This window comes from Anarrhichthys ocellatus, unplaced genomic scaffold (genome assembly GCF_004355925.1).
Source record: "Anarrhichthys ocellatus isolate YVR2014 unplaced genomic scaffold, GSC_Weel_1.0 scaffold182, whole genome shotgun sequence".
In the NCBI taxonomy this organism is placed as follows: Eukaryota; Metazoa; Chordata; class Actinopteri; order Perciformes; family Anarhichadidae; genus Anarrhichthys; species Anarrhichthys ocellatus.
Window position 1 is genome coordinate 243,646 of NW_022280212.1, and position 18,791 is coordinate 262,436.

Below are 18,791 nucleotides of genomic sequence, written 5' to 3' on the forward strand. Positions count from 1 at the left end.
CCACGATGGAGAACGCCACGATGGAGAACGCCACGATGGAGAACGCCCCGCTGTCGGGGGAATGTGCGTTAACGACTGACCGGAGGCGAGACCTCAGCAGTCGAACCTCATCTCCAGTGAGTCGTCGAAGCCCCTGCTGTCGTGCCCCGCCCCCGACAGGAAGGCGGCCGTGACGGGCGCCCCCGTAGCCGTGGTGACGTTGAGAAGGGTGTTGCCGGGGGAGCTGGTTGCCGGGTTACGGAGGGCCGCCGCGGCGATGCTGGTGAGGTTGATGCCCAGCGTGAGGCGAGTCTGTTCCAGAGCTTTCTCCGGCACGGCGAAGGCCTCTAGCTTCTTCTCGCCGTTGGCCATGTAGGAGTTCTGGCAGCCGCGGCAGATACAGTCCAGACACGCCTGAGAAAAAACAATCAAGAACAACATCGTCAAAAACGTCTTCGTCAGATTTACAGCTTTACGACGGTACTTGAACACATCACGTGTGACCAACGCTTCTGACAGAAAAAGCAACAAAAACAAAAGGTTAAAGGAGGAGAGGAGGAGAGAGAAGAGGAGAGGAGAGGAGAGATATGTTACAATAACTTATATCTGTAACAAACAGACATTCACGGTGTCATTTGTAGCTTTAATGTTGCACATATTAGCGTGTTAGTGTGTGTGGGTCAGTCTGACAGGATGCTGCGGTATTTAAACGTTTCAGAGCGACCGCGTAGAGGTCTAACTTCACTAATAGCCAAAGCTCTTTACGACGACGTCGACAGTATTTCATCCTCCCACAGAAACAAGTTAGTCATAAAACTACAGCGCAGTGTAAACAAACTCCAGCATCGTTAAATGTAATGAGCCCGCGGGAGGAAATCCACTTAGTTAGTACGTATGCGTTGCTCAGCCATGAAGATGGATGTACGTCCAAACAGCAGCGGTGACAGCAGCCTCAGCAGCACATCGCTGTGGGCTCTGAGCTGTGCTAAGTACTCAATAACAACACCATATATGTTGACTATGTGTGTGTGTGTTTGAAGAGACTATATGGGATGTCTGCTGGGCGTTCTCACCTTGCGGTTGGAGTAGCAGGGGCAGCGCTGCCCCCTGCAGGTCAATACCGACGGGTTCTGTGTGGCTCGGCCGCACTTGCAGCCCTTCTTCTCCACAGGCTTCTTGTACAGCGGCTTCGAGGGGCTGGGTGGGTGCGTCATGGGGTGAGCGTGGGGGTGTGGGGGCATTCTGTCTCGGGGTTGCGTGCGGGGCTTGGGGGCCCCTTGCCGGGCCTTGGTGTACGCCTTCTTGGGGCCCCCGTGGAGCTCCACAGTCTTTTTCAGCGCCTTGTTGGAGACGAGCACAGTCTTGCCCACCTTGGGGGGGCTGCCGTTGGGCACCGGGGCCAGGTGTGGGTGGGGCGTGGCTGAAGAGAACTTAGGCTCCTGCTTGGTGGTGACCCCGGGGTTAGGGTGGTGGGGGGAGCTGTTGGCACCGAGGGGGGGCCCTCGCAAGAGGGTGGAGATGGGGAGGGGCTGCAGCTTCTCGCTGTCGCTCTCTGAGCGGGAGCGCTTGCGGTGGTACCGAGGGGGGGCGTGGGGGACGAGCGTGGAGGGCTGCGGGTGAGGCTGGAGGGGGCGAGGGCTGTTCCCTCGGGGGAGGGAGGGGAAGAGGCGGGAGGAGTCGGGGAGACAGTGAGGTCCGTTGAGCTGGGGGGTGGGATCAGGGTCCGCGTCCGTCTCCAGAGTCCTGAGCACCTCCTCAACGCTCAACAACAACGGACCCCCGCCATGTTTCAAGTCATCCCCGAAAGAGCCGATGTCACAAAGCCCCGCCTCCCCTGTCCCCGTGGCGCTCACACACACCGGGACCTCCTCCGAAAAGCTCTCCTGCTTGGCGACACCTCCACCTGTTTCTACGGTGATGTGTTGCAGAGCGTCCGAACTGAGCAGGCCGTTACAATCGTGCAGCCCATTTATGCCGACGGGGCTCGGCTCCTCCACCTTCATCTCCTTCGTGGGCGGAGCTTCGTCGGGTTGGACCACGTCTGAGGTGGAGGCCGCCTGCAGAGCGCAGGCCGAGTCCGGAACGTCCTCAGCCTCTGGCTCGCTCTCAGCCAACGTGAGGCCCTCGTTGAGGACGGCCTGGAGCTCCGGCGAGTCTCCGGCGGCGCTGGCTATGTGCGGGGCGAGCGGCGACTGGGTGATGTAGAGACACAGCTTCCTGTAACAGTGGACAAGCAGGGAGAGCTGCCTGTTCTCCTCAAAGCGGGAATAGTCCTTACACCAACTGCAGGACGGCTTCAGCTGCATCCTCTGACCCTTACAGCCTCGACAGACGTAGTGCTGGCATGACGAGTCGGTGGGAGCGATGGGGTCCTGCAGCAGGTTACCTGAAGAGAAGAAGAAGAAATACATCTCACATCTCACAGGAACACAAACGCTCACACTGATGATTCATTCACAGGAACCAGATTAAAGCAACACAGCTTGAGAATTGTTATCTAACCGACAAATGTGGCCCTGGCTTTAAAAACAGTCGACATTTAGGATTTACAAACGTCCTCCTCTGTGGTGTTCCTAGAGCTCTCTGAACTGATGTGTGTTTGTAAACCACAGCGGCGCTTCGGCAACTTGCCAGACTGGATGAGAACCGCTCTTTGAGAGCAGCTTCCTTAGCAACGCTGCTCGCTAGGGAGTGCAGCTGCAGAGAGAGGGGGGGGGGGCATGAAGGTCCATTCATGAGAAACAACCGACGGTCCACACTCTGCACTGCCTGTCTGATAAAACCCTGCATCACTGCAGAACATCTATATTTAACACGACGTACAGAGTGCTTTTATAGTGTTTATAACCTGCATGACGGAGGTGCTTTCAGTGAGTGTAGTAAAGCTGCAACACAAACACCACCTCTACCTCAGGAGCTGCTCCCTGTGCATCCGCTACAGCTGAGGAGCACCTACTGCATCATGCATGAGCAGTGAAAACAATGCATTAAACTCTCCAGCGACATAAATCAAAGATGAGGTTTATTTACAACCCGACACAAGCAGACCGGCTACAGAGACGCTGCTTTGCTTGAATTAACAGCTACATGCATTAACACTAAAGTACTGCACTTTACTTGTGTGTGTGTGTGCATGTATTGTATTTATTTTAGGGTGCATAACATGCAGTATGTGGCAGGACTGTTACTCAACCCCCCCGTAAACAGGAGAAACGCCCAGATGCTGCCACTCAGCACCCAGAGGGGGGTGTGTCACGGTGGGTGTTGCTGAGAACCGTGGTGCGTTCACTGCGCCGCGCAAACGGCGCGTTTCAGAGTTCATCAACACAGTAGTGGAAGAAGTATGCAGATATTTTACTGAGACTAACAGAGGAATGTAAAGCGCAATATATACTAGAGTGTCAATATATATATTCTTGTATTTATGTCATGTGGTTATTGTTGTAAAATAAATAGTTATCTTATAAATTAGGTAAATTGTATCATAAGTCAATATATATATTATTTGGAGTAATATATTGAAAATCACTTGATAAAACCTTCTCTGTGTCTTTAAATATATATCGATGTTACCGTGGGATTGATTTGAATATTTCTTAATGTCACTCACTATGTTATTATATTTCATCGTATTTTTTATTTAATTGTGCTGAAATGTCTTTACATAATTAACTTTTTAGCTTTCTTAACAAAATAGTTTTTGCACTTTTTTTTTTACTAAACATTATTTTTATTTATTTATTATTTTATTTATTTCTTAGTTTATTGACAATTTTATTTCTTAGTTTATTTTTGTCGTATTAACTGTCTCACTAAGCTTTCTGTTTTTGTTATTATTGTTTTGCTTTTGTCTGTCCTTTAAAAGGACAGGATAAATAAACTTATTATTATTGTTATTATAGTGCGGATTGAGATATTTCCGACTGTACTTGAAAGCAGCATAATTTAAAGCTTCGCCCCCACTGCAAGCTCAGCTGTCAACAACGCACGTTACCGAACAGCCCCGTTACACACGTATTCTATCACATGTAAATAACAATAATAATAAAACACACGCACGCGCACACACGCACACACACACTTACCGCAGACCAAGCAGGACACCGACTGGCGGAAGAACGGCAGCAGCTTGCAGAGCTCCGCGAGGCTCCGGGGGTCTCGCGGGTCGCACTGCAGCACCGAGCGGCTCGCGGACACGTAGAGGGACGTCGCGTTCACCGGGTTCATCTCCGCAAAGTCAACACACAACACACAACAAAACAAACTGAGCAGCGGTGGGCCGGTGACTCCCCCCGTGTTCCGTAAAATCACTGTTTTTATCAATGGAGTCTGGTGGCTTTGACGAGCGCATTAGATGGAGATGTTCCACGTGCGTAAATTTAACATATACAGCAGCCTGCGCGTGGAGCAATCGAGGTTATTCATCCCCAAACACATCCAATCCACCTGTTGGTTCATCCGGCTCGGTTCGGCTCGGTTCCCATACAACCCTTACTTAAAAAACCAGCAGAAACTCCGACATTCAAACCGGGTCTTTCGTGACAAAGTGGTGGTACTTCCATAGTCCACGTGCATGCTTCACGTCGGTCCAGAGGCGGTGTGTCACACAATGCACGCGTTATTATCTCGCCCTGAGGCTCCGCCGTGCAGCCCCATCAGGCTCGTTATGGTTGTGTTATTGTTCCGGAGGAGTTGTGAAGGCGGCTCGAAAAAAACAACAAAAACAGGCCGCACCGGCTTTAAAATGCTCCTTTTGGTGCGAGAAATACCCACAGCAGCACGTAGACGTGGGTATAAATCAACTACAACCTGGTTATTGAAACAAAAATAGTTTTAAACCTCCGACGCTTCTTGTTGGGGTAAATAAAAAAGAACCAGCAGAAGCACCGGGCTCGAGTAACAGTGCTGGCCGCCCGAGGTGCACCGGAAAGCGGCTAGAAAAGCAGGCCACGTCACCCTCTTCTCGGGATTAGCGGGAGTCTCTCGTTCTTCTCCGCTCGCCTCGGTGGGAATGTAGCGGGAAACCCGTGGAGGTTGGTTTATCCAATAGTATGTTTTTAATTCTTATGTCCTCCTGCAGCCCACCAGAGTGTCAGCGAAGAGCCAGAGTGAATTAAATCCCTATTTGTGTACCTTGCTATCGTTAGCCACGGAGGATTTCCTCGGTACGTCCCGTTGCTTTTACACACACAAACAAAGGGGGCGCTGTTGCTCACATCTCGCGAGAACACACGTAACGCGGCGAGTTTAAAAGAAACAATGGAATGGACGTAATGATGAAAACTATCATTGGTGACGTTAACATAATGTATCTCTCTCTATATATATATACATATACAAATACACATATATACACACACATATGTATATGTATATATGTGTCTGTGAAACTTGTTTCGATTAATGTTGAAAATCGGCAAATACAAAAAATAAATAAAACAAATCTCCAGAAACATGACAGAGGACATGATCTTTCGAGAATGTGCGGCGATAAGGAGCCGTGTGAACAAAGAAGAGGAGAGAACTCATCATGGAAGCATTTAGTAATGTCTGCTTATCTGTAATAAATAGCAACAAACCGACGCCCTCAGAGACACACTGATGCAACACTCACACCGATGCTATCTATCAATGCAACGCCTCGTCCTTAACTTCTGCTTCCTCTTTTCTGCTGCTTCACACACGGAGACTTGAAGCTGCTGCCCAGCTGACGTTTCACTCTGAGGGTCGTAGTAAAGCGTAAAAACACCTCATGTCATGTTGTTTTAGTACATTTATCAATTACTCGACCGACAGAAAATCATTCCTCAACTATTATGATCACTGATAACTATTCTCTGGGTTCAGTTTCTTAAATTTGAGGATTTTTTTGTGATATATGACATTAAATTAAATATCTTTAGGTTCTGGACTGGTTGGAGGAATTGAGAGTTGCAGCCTTACATTCAATAAAATTATACTTTTTGCTACTCATTTTGTTTCATTTAATCTCTTACTCAGTTAAATAATGAGACTCAAAAATATAAAATTACATTTTACTTTTATTTTCTTCTATTTCATGGCAGCACACAACTTTTATTTTGTTCCATGTTTACCTAAACATGTATTTAAAGCATGTATTTTAAGAGTGCTGTCACTTTTGTCACTTTTCTTCACTGGGATCTTGAATAAAACTTTAAATAAAAGTAATGTGGCTCAAAATAATGACTCGTGGGACAAAAAGATAATTAAGATAATCCAAATATATCATTATTATACCACAATCCTAATGTGTTAATGTTGCGTTCATATTCATATTATTGTGTACTTTTGTATTTCGATGCTTTGGCAACACAGTTTAATTATGTTTAACTTTCATTCCAATAAAGCCACATTAAATTGAATTAAATGTGACATCAAAACTAATAAAACCAAAGATGTTGGTGACTTTTCTAATCTCATAGCAGCACACAAAGACCTGTTTAGTTTCTCTGATGCTTTCAAACTGTTCAATCATCAGAGAAACGCATGCGCATACAAACCCACTCCAACTGCCTGTGTGCTGATGAAGTCAGGGAGACGTGGTAGAAAGCTCGGGGAAGCGGAACCCCTTCAATGGAGACGACTCGGTCAGAAATGTTCTTTAAATATCTGCAGCTGCATTCCACGTTTGTGAGTAATTCCTCTTTTGGGTTTCTCAGCAGCGTCTCACGCCGCTGTGACTGTTTTTAAAGGTTATTATTGTAACAGAGGATGTTTAATAGTAGTTTGGTTTGTGAGTCGATGGGACTTATTATTAGTGCGTCTCTGAACAGGCTCCTGAGTTCAGGGGATTCCCCTGTTCCTGCTCACATTAAATACAAAGATTCTCACTATAGTCATTAAAATACTTCTGTCACATATCTATCCGAATAGATTACACTCATATATATATATACGTATATGTAGAGACCAGAGTCTTTAGGAGCATTTAATGGAGGAACTTAACCCCTAACTGGGAAGAACCACTGTGTATGATGACCTGTAGTTGTGAAGAACAAAGTTGGAAGAATATCCGTCAGTCAACAACAAAGAAACATCAAGAATCAACATTTATTAAATGATTCCCCAGCTCTCTGACATCTCTTTCTACTACCGACACCTCAAATATTCTTGACTCAATCCTTGACTTCCCCAAGTGACTGAACCACAGTAAGGACACAGGAAGATGTGAGAGTTGTATTCGACAAACTGTCTTCACATTTCTGGGGTTAAACTTCAGCGTAGAAGCAAATCACAAAATCATGAATGGCAAATAAAATAGAAATTACTTTTAATTCCTTTCATTCAGGACCAAAGCTTGAGCGTCTCTACTTTAAATGTTTAACTTCAACCTTTCATGACTTCTCTATAACTTTCTGATACCGTCGCATGGCCGAGGGGACTGCAGATGAGAAGTAGCCTGCATGGCAGAATCTGTCACATTAACATGATGTGTCGTGTGCATCGTCCCGACTTACATAAAACATAAACTTCTTCTCTGTCAGAGAGCCTTGGGTGTCACTCAAACATCAATGCTCGTCATCCTCTTGTCTCCACATTCTGTTTGAACATGACGATGTACCTCGATTGGCCCGAAATAAGAAAAGAGTACACAGAAGTAAACAGAGTATACTTCTTAAAACACATTTTTATAGACTGGCTTTGATGTGACGTCGTCATTTTTACGTTTTATTGCTATTTCTTTGATTTTACTAAATTATTTGTCTTTGTAAACTTTGTTTTTAAAGGTGCTATATTCATAAAGTTATAATTATTATCATATAATTGTGTTTGCAGCTCAATTTGGATTGGAGCTGTGGTGACATGTGAACATCACGTAACAGCGAGGTGATGAATCTGCTGCGACATATGAACATATATGGACACAACATGACGGACACACTCCTGCCGTTTGAGTCCCTCGTCCTGTCATCGCCGCAGCGTGATTGTTTCCAACATTCGTTCCATGACAACAAGGTTCCTCTTTCTGTGGAGCTGCAGTCTATAAGATCCCAACTCCTCCGGTTCATTCATCGTTAGCTGAGCTCCAGAGTTCGGGTTGAAGACTTTGAAGATGTGGACGACTCTCTCTGCCAGGTGTTGGATGTGTCTGCTCGCCCTGACTGTCCTGATGCTCTTCTCTGCATCTGAAGGTAAAACTCAACACCTGGATTAATCTGCAACTTGTGCAGACGCAGCTTTAGTCTTCTGGAGTTTGAATACAACACAGAAACGGTGTCAGGATAAAGTCAATTGACAGAAAACTATTGGTTTCGGTGATTTTTCAAGCGAAAAATTACACGTATTTGCTGGTTCCAGGTTCCTAAATGTGAGAATTTGCTGCTGTTGTCCTTCGTATATGATAACATATGGAATATATTTGGGTTTTGGACTGTTGATCAGACAAAAGAAGGGCTTTAAAAATGTCACATTGGGCTCTGAGAAGTTCTAACAAGAATGCTGTCTTTACTTTCTGACATTATTAATCATCAGCGTCTACTTACAGAATGCAAAAAAAAGGGGTTTGATGTACTGACTTAAGGAATACATCTGTAAGTTATTATGAGGCTCACGATGAATTAAATTAACATTAATTTCTTAATGTGTACATTTATATATTTGTTTCACTGTCTGCTCATTTAGTTATTGTCCTGCTCCTTTTATCTTTTTATATATTTATATCTTCTCTAAATTATGAGCCCGTTAGTCCTTCAGTGGAAACACGACATGTGAATACGGTAAACATTTGAATTTAAAGATTTCTGAAATGTTATGTTTAAATATGCAAATGAGGCATTATCTACTGGCAACTTCAGGTGAATTTAGGAGAAATCTACAGACACAAGTAGACAAAGCAGTGAAATAAACCCCTGGATGAGTATTCTGGATGTTCTGCAGTCATGGTACCTCCCAGTGTGTAACAGGTCCTATATTAACGACCAGAACGAGTGACGTCATGCTGAATAAAGAGTATTTCCTCTCTTTGTGTGTGTTGCAGCGGATTCCTCCGGTCAAAGCGTACCTTGCTGTAGAAACTTCAGCTCCAGGAAGATCCACGTCATCAGAGAGTGCTACGAGCAGCAGCCACGAAAGAACTGCGACCACGCCTTCCTGTAAGCACGACATGTGACTAATGGACACCAACTGCTGGCTTCATCCTGAAAACAAATGCTGTGTTATGAGATTATTGAGCTTCTTTCAGAAACGATAAATGTTTCCGTGATCTTGATAAGAACTACGGGGACGAAACTGGAACCAAATAACCAAACATTCAGGTGATGAAAAGTGTTTTTGTGTCTGTTTCCAGGATTATAAACAGGAAGGGCCGGTGGTGCATCAGACCGGAGGCTGCGTGGCTCAAAGCGAAGATAGCGACGGTGAGAATCCCTCAGAGCATCTCCACGAGCTTCACTCAGCGAACAGAAAGTCATGTTGAACTGCAGAGCAGCTCAGTCACTGACTAGTCCTACTGCACTAAATGTTCACGTCTGGAGAATCTGAGTTCTTCCTAAAACCTCGTCAAGCATTTTGTGACTTTCACTTAGAAAACACGCACAATGTGGATTCAAACAAACAGTGTGAACTTTCCCAATAAGAAGGTACAGACACAGGCTGTTAAACCCAAATCACTTTGGTTACGAAGAACATTTAGTCAAAAAAGTATGTACCAATTTTGAGGTACTTGTACTTCCATTTTCTACTTTGTACTTCTACTCTACATCTCAGAAGTACAATGTTCTCTTCACTGCACTATTTACTCTGCTGATTCAGATTTTACATATAAAACACAACATTTAACAAACAAAAGAGTCTATTTCTCAGTACAGCTCATTGTTCTAGGCCTTGTCTCATTGTACGTTTCCTGTTTCCTCTCCTCTCTGCAGGGAAGTCTACGCTGTCCTCCCGATCTGTCCTTTTAAAAGACGTCGTGAAGTCAAAACGTCCCAGCGCAGCAGCTACCCACAACATTCTACTATTTATTCCTTTTACCTAAATATCTATTTAAAATCTAAGTTATTTTTTCTATTTCTGTGAATTGTAAGGCATTATTTTTTAAAGGTTGTCAAGAAGAGAGACGGCAGAGTTTGTTATTATTTGAACCTGGAACCAAAAATAAATCATGTTGAATGGATTGAAGCTGTTGTCTGGTGGTATGAACGGGGTTCTGTGCTTTTATATCAAACCAGACTGTAAGGGTTGTAACAAAGCACTTATAATTCACACGATGTACGACGTGTCGCTCTGTTGGAGTTGTTGGGACGACAGAAACAACTCACAGTGGTGTTACAGAGCGACGCTTCTCTTGCCTCACAAACAATCTTTGACAAACAAACTGTCGTCCACAGCAGATGATCCACAAACTCCACTATCTTCTGGGTGTGTGTTGCGTCACCACAGCTCGATTATTTCAAATACAGGAACAACGGTTCCTCTTTCAACGTGAAGCTGCAGTTCATAGCTTCACTCATCACTCTGGTCAATCAGCAGCTGGTGGCTGAATAAAGAAGCAGGTAAACAGATCCAGAGTCAGTGTTCTGAAGATGTGGTGGACTCTCTGTGTCAGGATCGGTCTGCTCTCTGTGGCTGCTGTGATGCTCTTCTCTGCAGCAGAAGGTACGGCTCCTCATTCATGGTGTTTGCTTTGTGTGAGTTTAGAATAAGAAAGTACTGGTGTGCTGTTTGTTTATTGTGATTGTAGCTCAGGGCCTTCATGTAACAAGTATGAGGACAAATATCTCTGTTTTTTAGGGGGTTTTATGAACTCATAAATGTTTTTTCAACCGTCCAACACACAAGGTACCATAAATATAATTTAATAGTAATTAAGGTCTATTTTATCTCGCGGATACAAAACTTAAACCATTGTAAAAACCCTTAAACCTTTAAATCATAGTCAAGATATTAAAACAAAAAGCAGATATCAAGTGCATCCTATCATGTCTCTGTATGCAGCTGTACAGTGTTGGTTTATTCCTTTAAAATATTAAACATTTAAACATTCATGTAAAACTAGGACCGACAATGAGCGACTTCTTTGAAATAAGCGTCTGGTTCTTCCATCACTCTCCTTGTTTCTCTAGTTTAATGCAACACTCACCCGTCAAGTGTTGTGTAGGCTGAAAGAGTCGCTGGTCTTTGTAATAATTCCTCATCTCAGCGCTCCGATAAAAGAGACGCGTTAGACGAACCAAAGTGGTTTCTTCCAAATGTGTATTTAACTGCTAAATTATCTCCACTGCAGCTCAGCAAGGAAGCACTATCTGAAGACCTGTTTATTTTTGTCTTTATTATTTTGTTTGGTATCTTTTATGATAACATTTTTAATAATTCACCACATTTATTATTACTTCCCTTGAATGTCTTGGCATGATTTTAAAGAAGACACTACTTTGTGCTGACCGCTGCACGTTTTGCATGAAAAAAAAACCCAACATCCGTGCTTTTATTTGCATTTAATCTTCTCCCATCAAACCCTGGACGTAAACATGAATTTAAGATGAGGCAGTAAAGACTAGAGAGCATCATGTGACGGTATCACACCAGCTGCAACCCCCCCCCCTACTTCCTGCGGCCTTGCTCGGACCACACCCATCTACACACTTCATTTTGATGTCCACTGCACACCTGTAGAGTTAAACATCTGTCCACAGAGAGACACATAAACACCTGGTGAAGGACTCAACACCTCCTCTGCGGTAGTTCCTGCTTCATGAACACATTTTGTCACAATAAACTTATACAACTGTTTATACAAGCTGCGACAGCAACGCTGGTGTTGTGTTGACCTTTCGAGTCTGACTGTTTAGGAGGTTTACAGATGTGTAGTTGAGATCATAATGAAGATGGGTGTGGTCCAATAAAGGGGGGGGGGGGGGGGGTGCAGGGGCCATTGGCCACTCCCACTTTAGTCCCACGGCCCGATTTTGCGTCGTCTCATGTGTGGTCCCATCGCAAGACGGTCTCTAGTTACACTGTACCACCATTATGAAGGGAAGCTTGATCTTTGTTGAAGAACCTATAACTTGTTATTTAAGTGTAAATTAAAGTGTTTAACAGTCTGTCACGCTCACTATTTTAGTGAGTAAACAGCCCTGAATAATGACAGCGTCACTCTCTATGTGTGTTGTTCTGTCACAGTAGATGCATCCATAAATCTACCCTGCTGTATCGGAGGTAGCGACAGGACAACAGCTCCAATCGCAAAGTGTTATAAACAGACTCCAAGACTGGCCTGCAGGACAACCGCGTTCCTGTAAGCACACAGCATGCTCTGAGCATGAACTACTAAACCTGATCAAAGCATTTTCTTGCCAACAACAGAGGAAAACTGAGCTGCACTCTGAATTCGAATGTTGAATTAGAGGTGTTCTGGAAAAGAGTGTCAGACAAATTGTAATTATTAATGCCTGATTGTTTTATTCCTCTGTTTCCCGTTTCCAGAGTTAGAACTCGGACAGGTGTATTAGAGTGTATCGACCAAAACTCTGAGTGGCTCAAGAAGAAGCTAGAGAAGGTGAGAATCAGCCATTAAACGAGTTTACAGCCACGCTAGCTGGAGTCCTCCGCCTGGTCCCGCCCTACTGTGCTGTGATTGGCTATTACTACTGTGCTGTGATTGGCTTGTACTACTGTGCTGTGATTGGCTAGTACTACTGTGCTGTGATTGGCTAGTACTACTGTGCTGTGATTGGCTAGTACTACTGTGCTGTGATTGGCTAGTACTCGTTGCCTCTGTTCTTCTCCTTTTGCTCACAGGATAAGTTTCTGCAACAAGTGGGTTTGTATCCTTATCTTAAGGAGATTCCCAGCAGAGTCAAACTTCACCCATGTGCCCTAAATTTCTGTCACCAATGTAGCATGAAAGTGGAACTAGCATGCTAGCTAGCTAAGTAGCCACCCGCTAAATGAGTAAACTTAAAACAACTTGAGGCCTCATCCAAACACTTGTCACAGCGTAGGAAAGCATATTGCTATTGCCAGATGAGTGACAGCTTTGTTCGGCTCATTTTCGGTAACCAGTGTAGCATTAAAGCACGGTGGAGCTAGTAAGCTAGCTAGCTAAGTAGCCTTTCTGAATCCAATGACAAGGCAATCCATCCAATAGTTATCCAGATATTTCACAAATGTCAACAAGTCGCTTGGTAATAAAATAATACAATTCCACTATGGCTTTTAACAAGTTTTAATTATTACTCGTGTAGAAGATTAGGACTTTAATATGTTGACGTGCATTAAAAAGCTATCCAGGTAAACGTAGGGAAGTGGCTCTTTTGGTGACACACATAACAAGCATAGTGACTAATCGTTTTACTGTGAAGATGCTCGACTAAACAATTCCCTTCGTAGTTTAGAAATGTTCTTCAAAGCGCAGAGCTTTTCTTTTAAAGACAACAAAGTAAACAGGAATAAACGACAAGGTCATAAACAGTTAACAAGTCTTGTCTCTCTGTCTTCCCTCGCAGAGAGAAATAGAATGTCGTCCTATGCTTCAGAGTTCCAAACGCAGATTTAAAGTCCTGGATGAAGATGTTGCAGCATAATCAACACTTCAAGACAAAGAAGCTACTCGGATCAGTTCTGCTGACAATTTCCATTTCAAGTTACATTTCTTTTAGCGCTTTAAAAACAATCCAAGCCTTTATTGTTATAGTCGATTTTACTGAATTATGTCACAGTGATCCTTTTGGAGTTGAACCAAAAAATAAATGGATTAATTTGCTGATGACTCGTGTTTTTTCAGACATAAACCTGGTTGTATTGCAGGAATTCACTGCGTAATAATATAAATAATCCCTTTAAATAAATGAATAGAATGTCTTTATTGTCACTGACGGTCACACAAGTAAATCTAACAGTAGTAAAAAATAAGGAAGCATAGAAATATGCATTTACTGTGACCTATGTGACCTATAAACACAGTAAGATATTGCAGATTTGCTGAGTTGTACTGGCTCTATCTACAAGTAATCGATAAATACAGGACTAGGTTTGTATGAAGGAATAGACTGAGATGTGGTTGAAATGTAAAACATTAAAGCAGATGTTACAACAGTAAGATGGTGCATGAATGAAGCCTCTGTAAAGACCAGTAAAGGTGGATCAAAGCATTCAAAATAGATTAAATAGTACATACATACATATATATACATATGTAAATGTATATATATATATAAATATATATATATATATATATATATAGATATATATATATATATAGACATTAGGAACGAACGCCACCATCGTCTGCATGTGAGTCTCTCTAACACTGCCCATGACATCAACGGTTCCTCATTTAACGTGAAGCTGCAGTTCATAGCTTCACTCATCACTCTGGTCAATCAGCAGCTGGTGGCTGAATAAAGAAGCAGGTAAACAGATCCAGAGTCAGTGTTCTGAAGATGTGGTGGACTCTCTGTGTCAGGATCGGTCTGCTCTCTGTGGCTGCTGTGATGCTCTTCTCTGCAGCAGAAGGTACGGCTCCTCATTCATGGTGTTTGCTTTGTGTGAGTTTATTAACTCAGGACTGATATTTAATGTAGTTATGTGTCTGTGTTCAATGCAATAAATATGTGGCACAATATTTTATGATTTTGTTAAACTATTGGGTGCTATATGACATTTCTTATTTTTAAACTTTCCAAACTTTGCTTTTAAAACCCTGACCACCAAACCACTGAGGTAAAACTACAAATGAGGAAGAACTACATTTCTTTTCTTTTTAAATGAATTGCAGCCTGACGCAGAAATAAAGAACCAAGACAACTAAAAAGATCCTCTTCTCTGCGTAACTGCCAGTGAGTAACAGCGTTAATGAGTAGAACACGCTCTAATGACAGCATCTCTCTCTTTCTGCTACAGTCGATTCACAAAAACATCTGAGATGTAGTACAGTATAAAGTACAATATGTACCTCTGAGATGTAGTACAGTAAAAAGTACACTATGTACCTCTGAGGTGTAGTACAGTATAAAGTACACTATGTACCTCTGAGATGTAGTACAGTAGAAAGTACAATATGTACCTCTGAGGTGTAGTACAATAAAAAGTACACTATGTACATCTGAGATGTAGTACAGTATAAAGTACAATATGTACCTCTGAGATGTAGTACAGTAAAAAGTACAATATGTACCTCTGAGATGTAGTACAATAAAAAGTACACTATGTACCTCTGAGGTGTAGTACAGTAAAAAGTACACTATGTACCTCTGAGATGTAGTACAGTAAAGAGTACACTATGTACCTCTGAGATGTAGTACAGTAGAAAGTACAATATGTACCTCTGAAGTGTAGTACAATAAAAAGTACACTATGTACATCTGAGATGTAGTACAGTATAAAGTACAATATGTACCTCTGAGATGTAGTACAGTAAAAAGTACAATATGTACCTCTGAGATGTAGTACAGTAAAAAGTACAACATTACATTACATTACATTACATTACGTTACGTTACGTTACATTACATTACATTACATTACGTTACGTTACATTACATTACAGTACAGTACATTACATTACATTACACTGCAGAGTTCAGTGAACTATTGATCGATCCCAGAAAATAAAAAGCTCTTTGATATTCCTAAATATTTCCTGTGAAGTTTCCTGGAGAGAACGATGGAATATGGTGCTAAAGAAATAATAATTTACTTTTTAAAGCAATGTAAACATATTGTTGACTGTTTGCTCACATTTCACATTCTTGCACCTTTCAGCTGAGCATCATAAAGCAGTAGAAAGTATCATACAGTCTCATAAAACAGTATAAAGTATCGAGGATATCACGTATTTCATTTATTTTCTCTCTTTGCATCACAGGGAGAACTAAAGTGTCCTCCAGAATTCTCATTAAAAGTGAGAAACAGATTGGAAGTCCTGGATGAAGAGGATGAAGAGGATGAAGAGGATCAAGATGATGAAGAGCATGAAGAGGATGAAGATGATGAAGAGGATGAAGAGGTTCTGAAGTAGCAGAACCGAAGCAGCTCAATTTTTGCTAATTTATTACTTATAGTTTTTACTATTTAAAAAAAAAAGCAGTTATTTTTCTACAGTTTGAAAAACTTTGAAAAGTTGTCTAAAACAGTGATGTCAGCGTTTTGATTCATTCTTTAACTCTTCTTCTTTATTCAGTTTAAATGTGTCTGGGTCTCTGTTGGCCTCGTGTTTGAGGTCTTTTATTGTTGCGGGACACTTCGGAGTGAATTGGGGGTTTCTGTGCTGAGTCTGTGCAGTAAAGGAAACAGTGAGTCTGTGAATAACTGTGTGATCAGTTTATTTTTAGCCGTCTGGACTTCAGCGAGCACATCTGCTCTGAGTGCATCTCTGTGTTGTACTGACATACATGTGTTTTATCACTGCGGTCGTTGTATAATACTTTAAAGCCTGAAGTATCTTATAACTCAACGTTGAACAATTCACTTCACACCAGACAACAGATTTTGTTTTGCACACAAGTCGCCCAAAAGTGAAGTTACTTCAGGTTTAAATAGCTTTTGATCAAAAAGACAATATTGTTAAAGTGCACGGCTGTAAGTTTTAGGTTCAGAGTTTAGTTTTTTATGTTAAGATTTGTTTTAATCTAAACATTAACATGTCAGTACATGAATACACACATTTCTGGTTAATCTGTTCAATCTGCTGAAAATATTAATTCACCAAATAATTTTATGAACCTTAAAATAAACAAACCGATGTCTGCTTTAAAGTTGAGTTTAAACTCTGCAGCAGTTAGAATTTAATGATCATTTTGGTCAATAGTCATCTTAATAAGTGAAATGTTCATTAAAGACACATTTTATCCTCTCAAATGTGAATATTTACTACTTTTCTTTGGTCTTCTGTGATTTAACTTATGATGGGTTATTACTCTACAGACTAAAGGATGAATACATTGATCAAGAAAACAATCATAAGATTAACTGATGATAATGATAATAATTGTTATAGATGCAGCCTAAGTTTGTCTGTGAAACTTTCCAGATATTATATTAATCTTGCCTTTAGCTGCAGACACATTTGGGACAAAAACTTTCCTCTTCCAATAAGAATAATCTATATCTACATGTTAACTCTAGTTATTGGTGTTAATAACGTATAAGCAGAGAGAAAGGACTATAGGACTTATGTGGAAACATCTCCAGTACCTTTATTTTATGTTTTTATTCTAGCCACATACACATTCATTCATCCGTTCATTTAGTCTCTTTTCTAAGGTCATCTGTTAATCTGTGGACACAGAATGATGAGGCTCTTTCACATTCATGCGAGAAATATAATTGAAAAGATCAGATACTGTGCAACGCAGTGTGAAGCAACACAACGCGGTGTTATAAAGCTACATGTCATTCCAGTCTGTGTATCTGGGGTTGTGATCGGGACTCTTACTGCAGCTGATCAGATCATTGATGAACCTTCAGCAGTAAATCTATTGACATTTAGACTCTTAAGAAGGTTCATGAGTCCATTCAAAGACTTTGTGTTGAGGTTATTGTGACGGTTTGCAGCTGCTCTACAGCACGTAGTCTGTAGAAGATGAAGTCTCTGCAGCGCCACAATGTTTTCATCTAAAACGGTATTTTCACAAATATTTTGATTAAATTTGTATTAATTGTTCAACCATAAAGCTGCCTCCCTCTGTGTGTGTTTACACCCCAACGTTCCCATTTATTGCAGTGCACACGACAGACTATTTTACTATTGGTCCAAACACTTTGCTAAACTAACAGGAGCAGCATTAAATATCAGAATCTCTGCCTTAGCCGAATTTTTAAAAACAATAGACTTAAGGTGTTCATTTGTCTGTGCCCCTCTGGGTCTGAGGTTTAAGGCTCGTTTATTACCCAGTTGGTTATCCATCCTCGGTTATATGGGGTCACGTCATTCAGTCACCTGAGGCTGTTCATTCCTGATTGTCGGGTTTGATGAGTTTTATCATTTAAGAGAAACAATAATCTGTGATCAGCTGATCCCCCGTCATCAGAAACAGACGTCGCTTCAAGTGACGCAACTGAGGAAAGGACATCTCATGTCTCTTAAAACATATCTCTCGTTCCTCTCTCCTCGCATGGTTTCCTCTATGCATCCCTGGTGGGAGGGACTGAGACGCAAGGAAAGGATGCAAGTGAGGGAAACGGGGATGCAATTAAGAGACTTGGGATGTACCCCTGGAAGTCTGTTCTTGTGGGTCCTCGCTCATGGCTCCTCAGAGATCCCTCCTCCCTCCTCCCTCCTCCATCCTTGCTCCTCAGAGCTAAATAAGAGCTTTGGGACGGCCGTCAATATGGCGGCGCAGAACAACTTCTGGTTCAAGCGAGGAGCGAGGAAATGACAATTAAGAGACTTGGGATGTACCCATGGTATCCCAGCATGCATCATTTCCTCTATTTTACTTTTCTAAATTTTGACAATTTGTCTGCAGCTCTTCTTTCCCCCACCTGATGGCGGCACAGTGATGAACATTGACTGAGTTTCATGCGTCTGCTTTCAGTGCTGACACATGAAGCTCAGCTTCAGAGGTTCGTCCTGCCGGAGGAGGAGACAAGGAGTGAGGAAACAATCAAACACATGGAAGGTTGCACTGAAAATTAGTAATAAAAATCTAGTAATACAGAAATGTCATGTCTGCCCTTGAGAAGCAAAAATAACCTGAACAATACACACATACAAGAGCCATCAGATATTATACTAAGTTCTGCTTCAATTCAAAAGACGACTACAGGTTTACACAAACACAAACACAAATATAAATATAAACATAAACATGGTAGAGACCTGTCAATCACTGTGTAGCCCCGCCCTAAAGCAT

At 42.1% G+C, this 18,791-nt stretch overlaps 1 protein-coding gene across 1 annotated transcript; it reads right to left on the minus strand.

Moving 5' to 3' along the window:
* Window positions 1-6: 6 nt before the first annotated feature.
* Window positions 7-5,178, minus strand: msl2b (MSL complex subunit 2b). Its single transcript, XM_031878488.1, has 3 exons — window positions 4,065-5,178; window positions 1,053-2,365; window positions 7-393 (listed from the first exon to the last, which is right to left on the minus strand). The coding sequence occupies exons 1-3, from the start codon at window positions 4,204-4,206 to the stop codon at window positions 94-96; spliced, it is 1,755 nt and encodes a 584-aa protein (XP_031734348.1). The 5' UTR covers window positions 4,207-5,178; the 3' UTR covers window positions 7-93.
* Window positions 5,179-18,791: the final 13,613 nt, after the last annotated feature.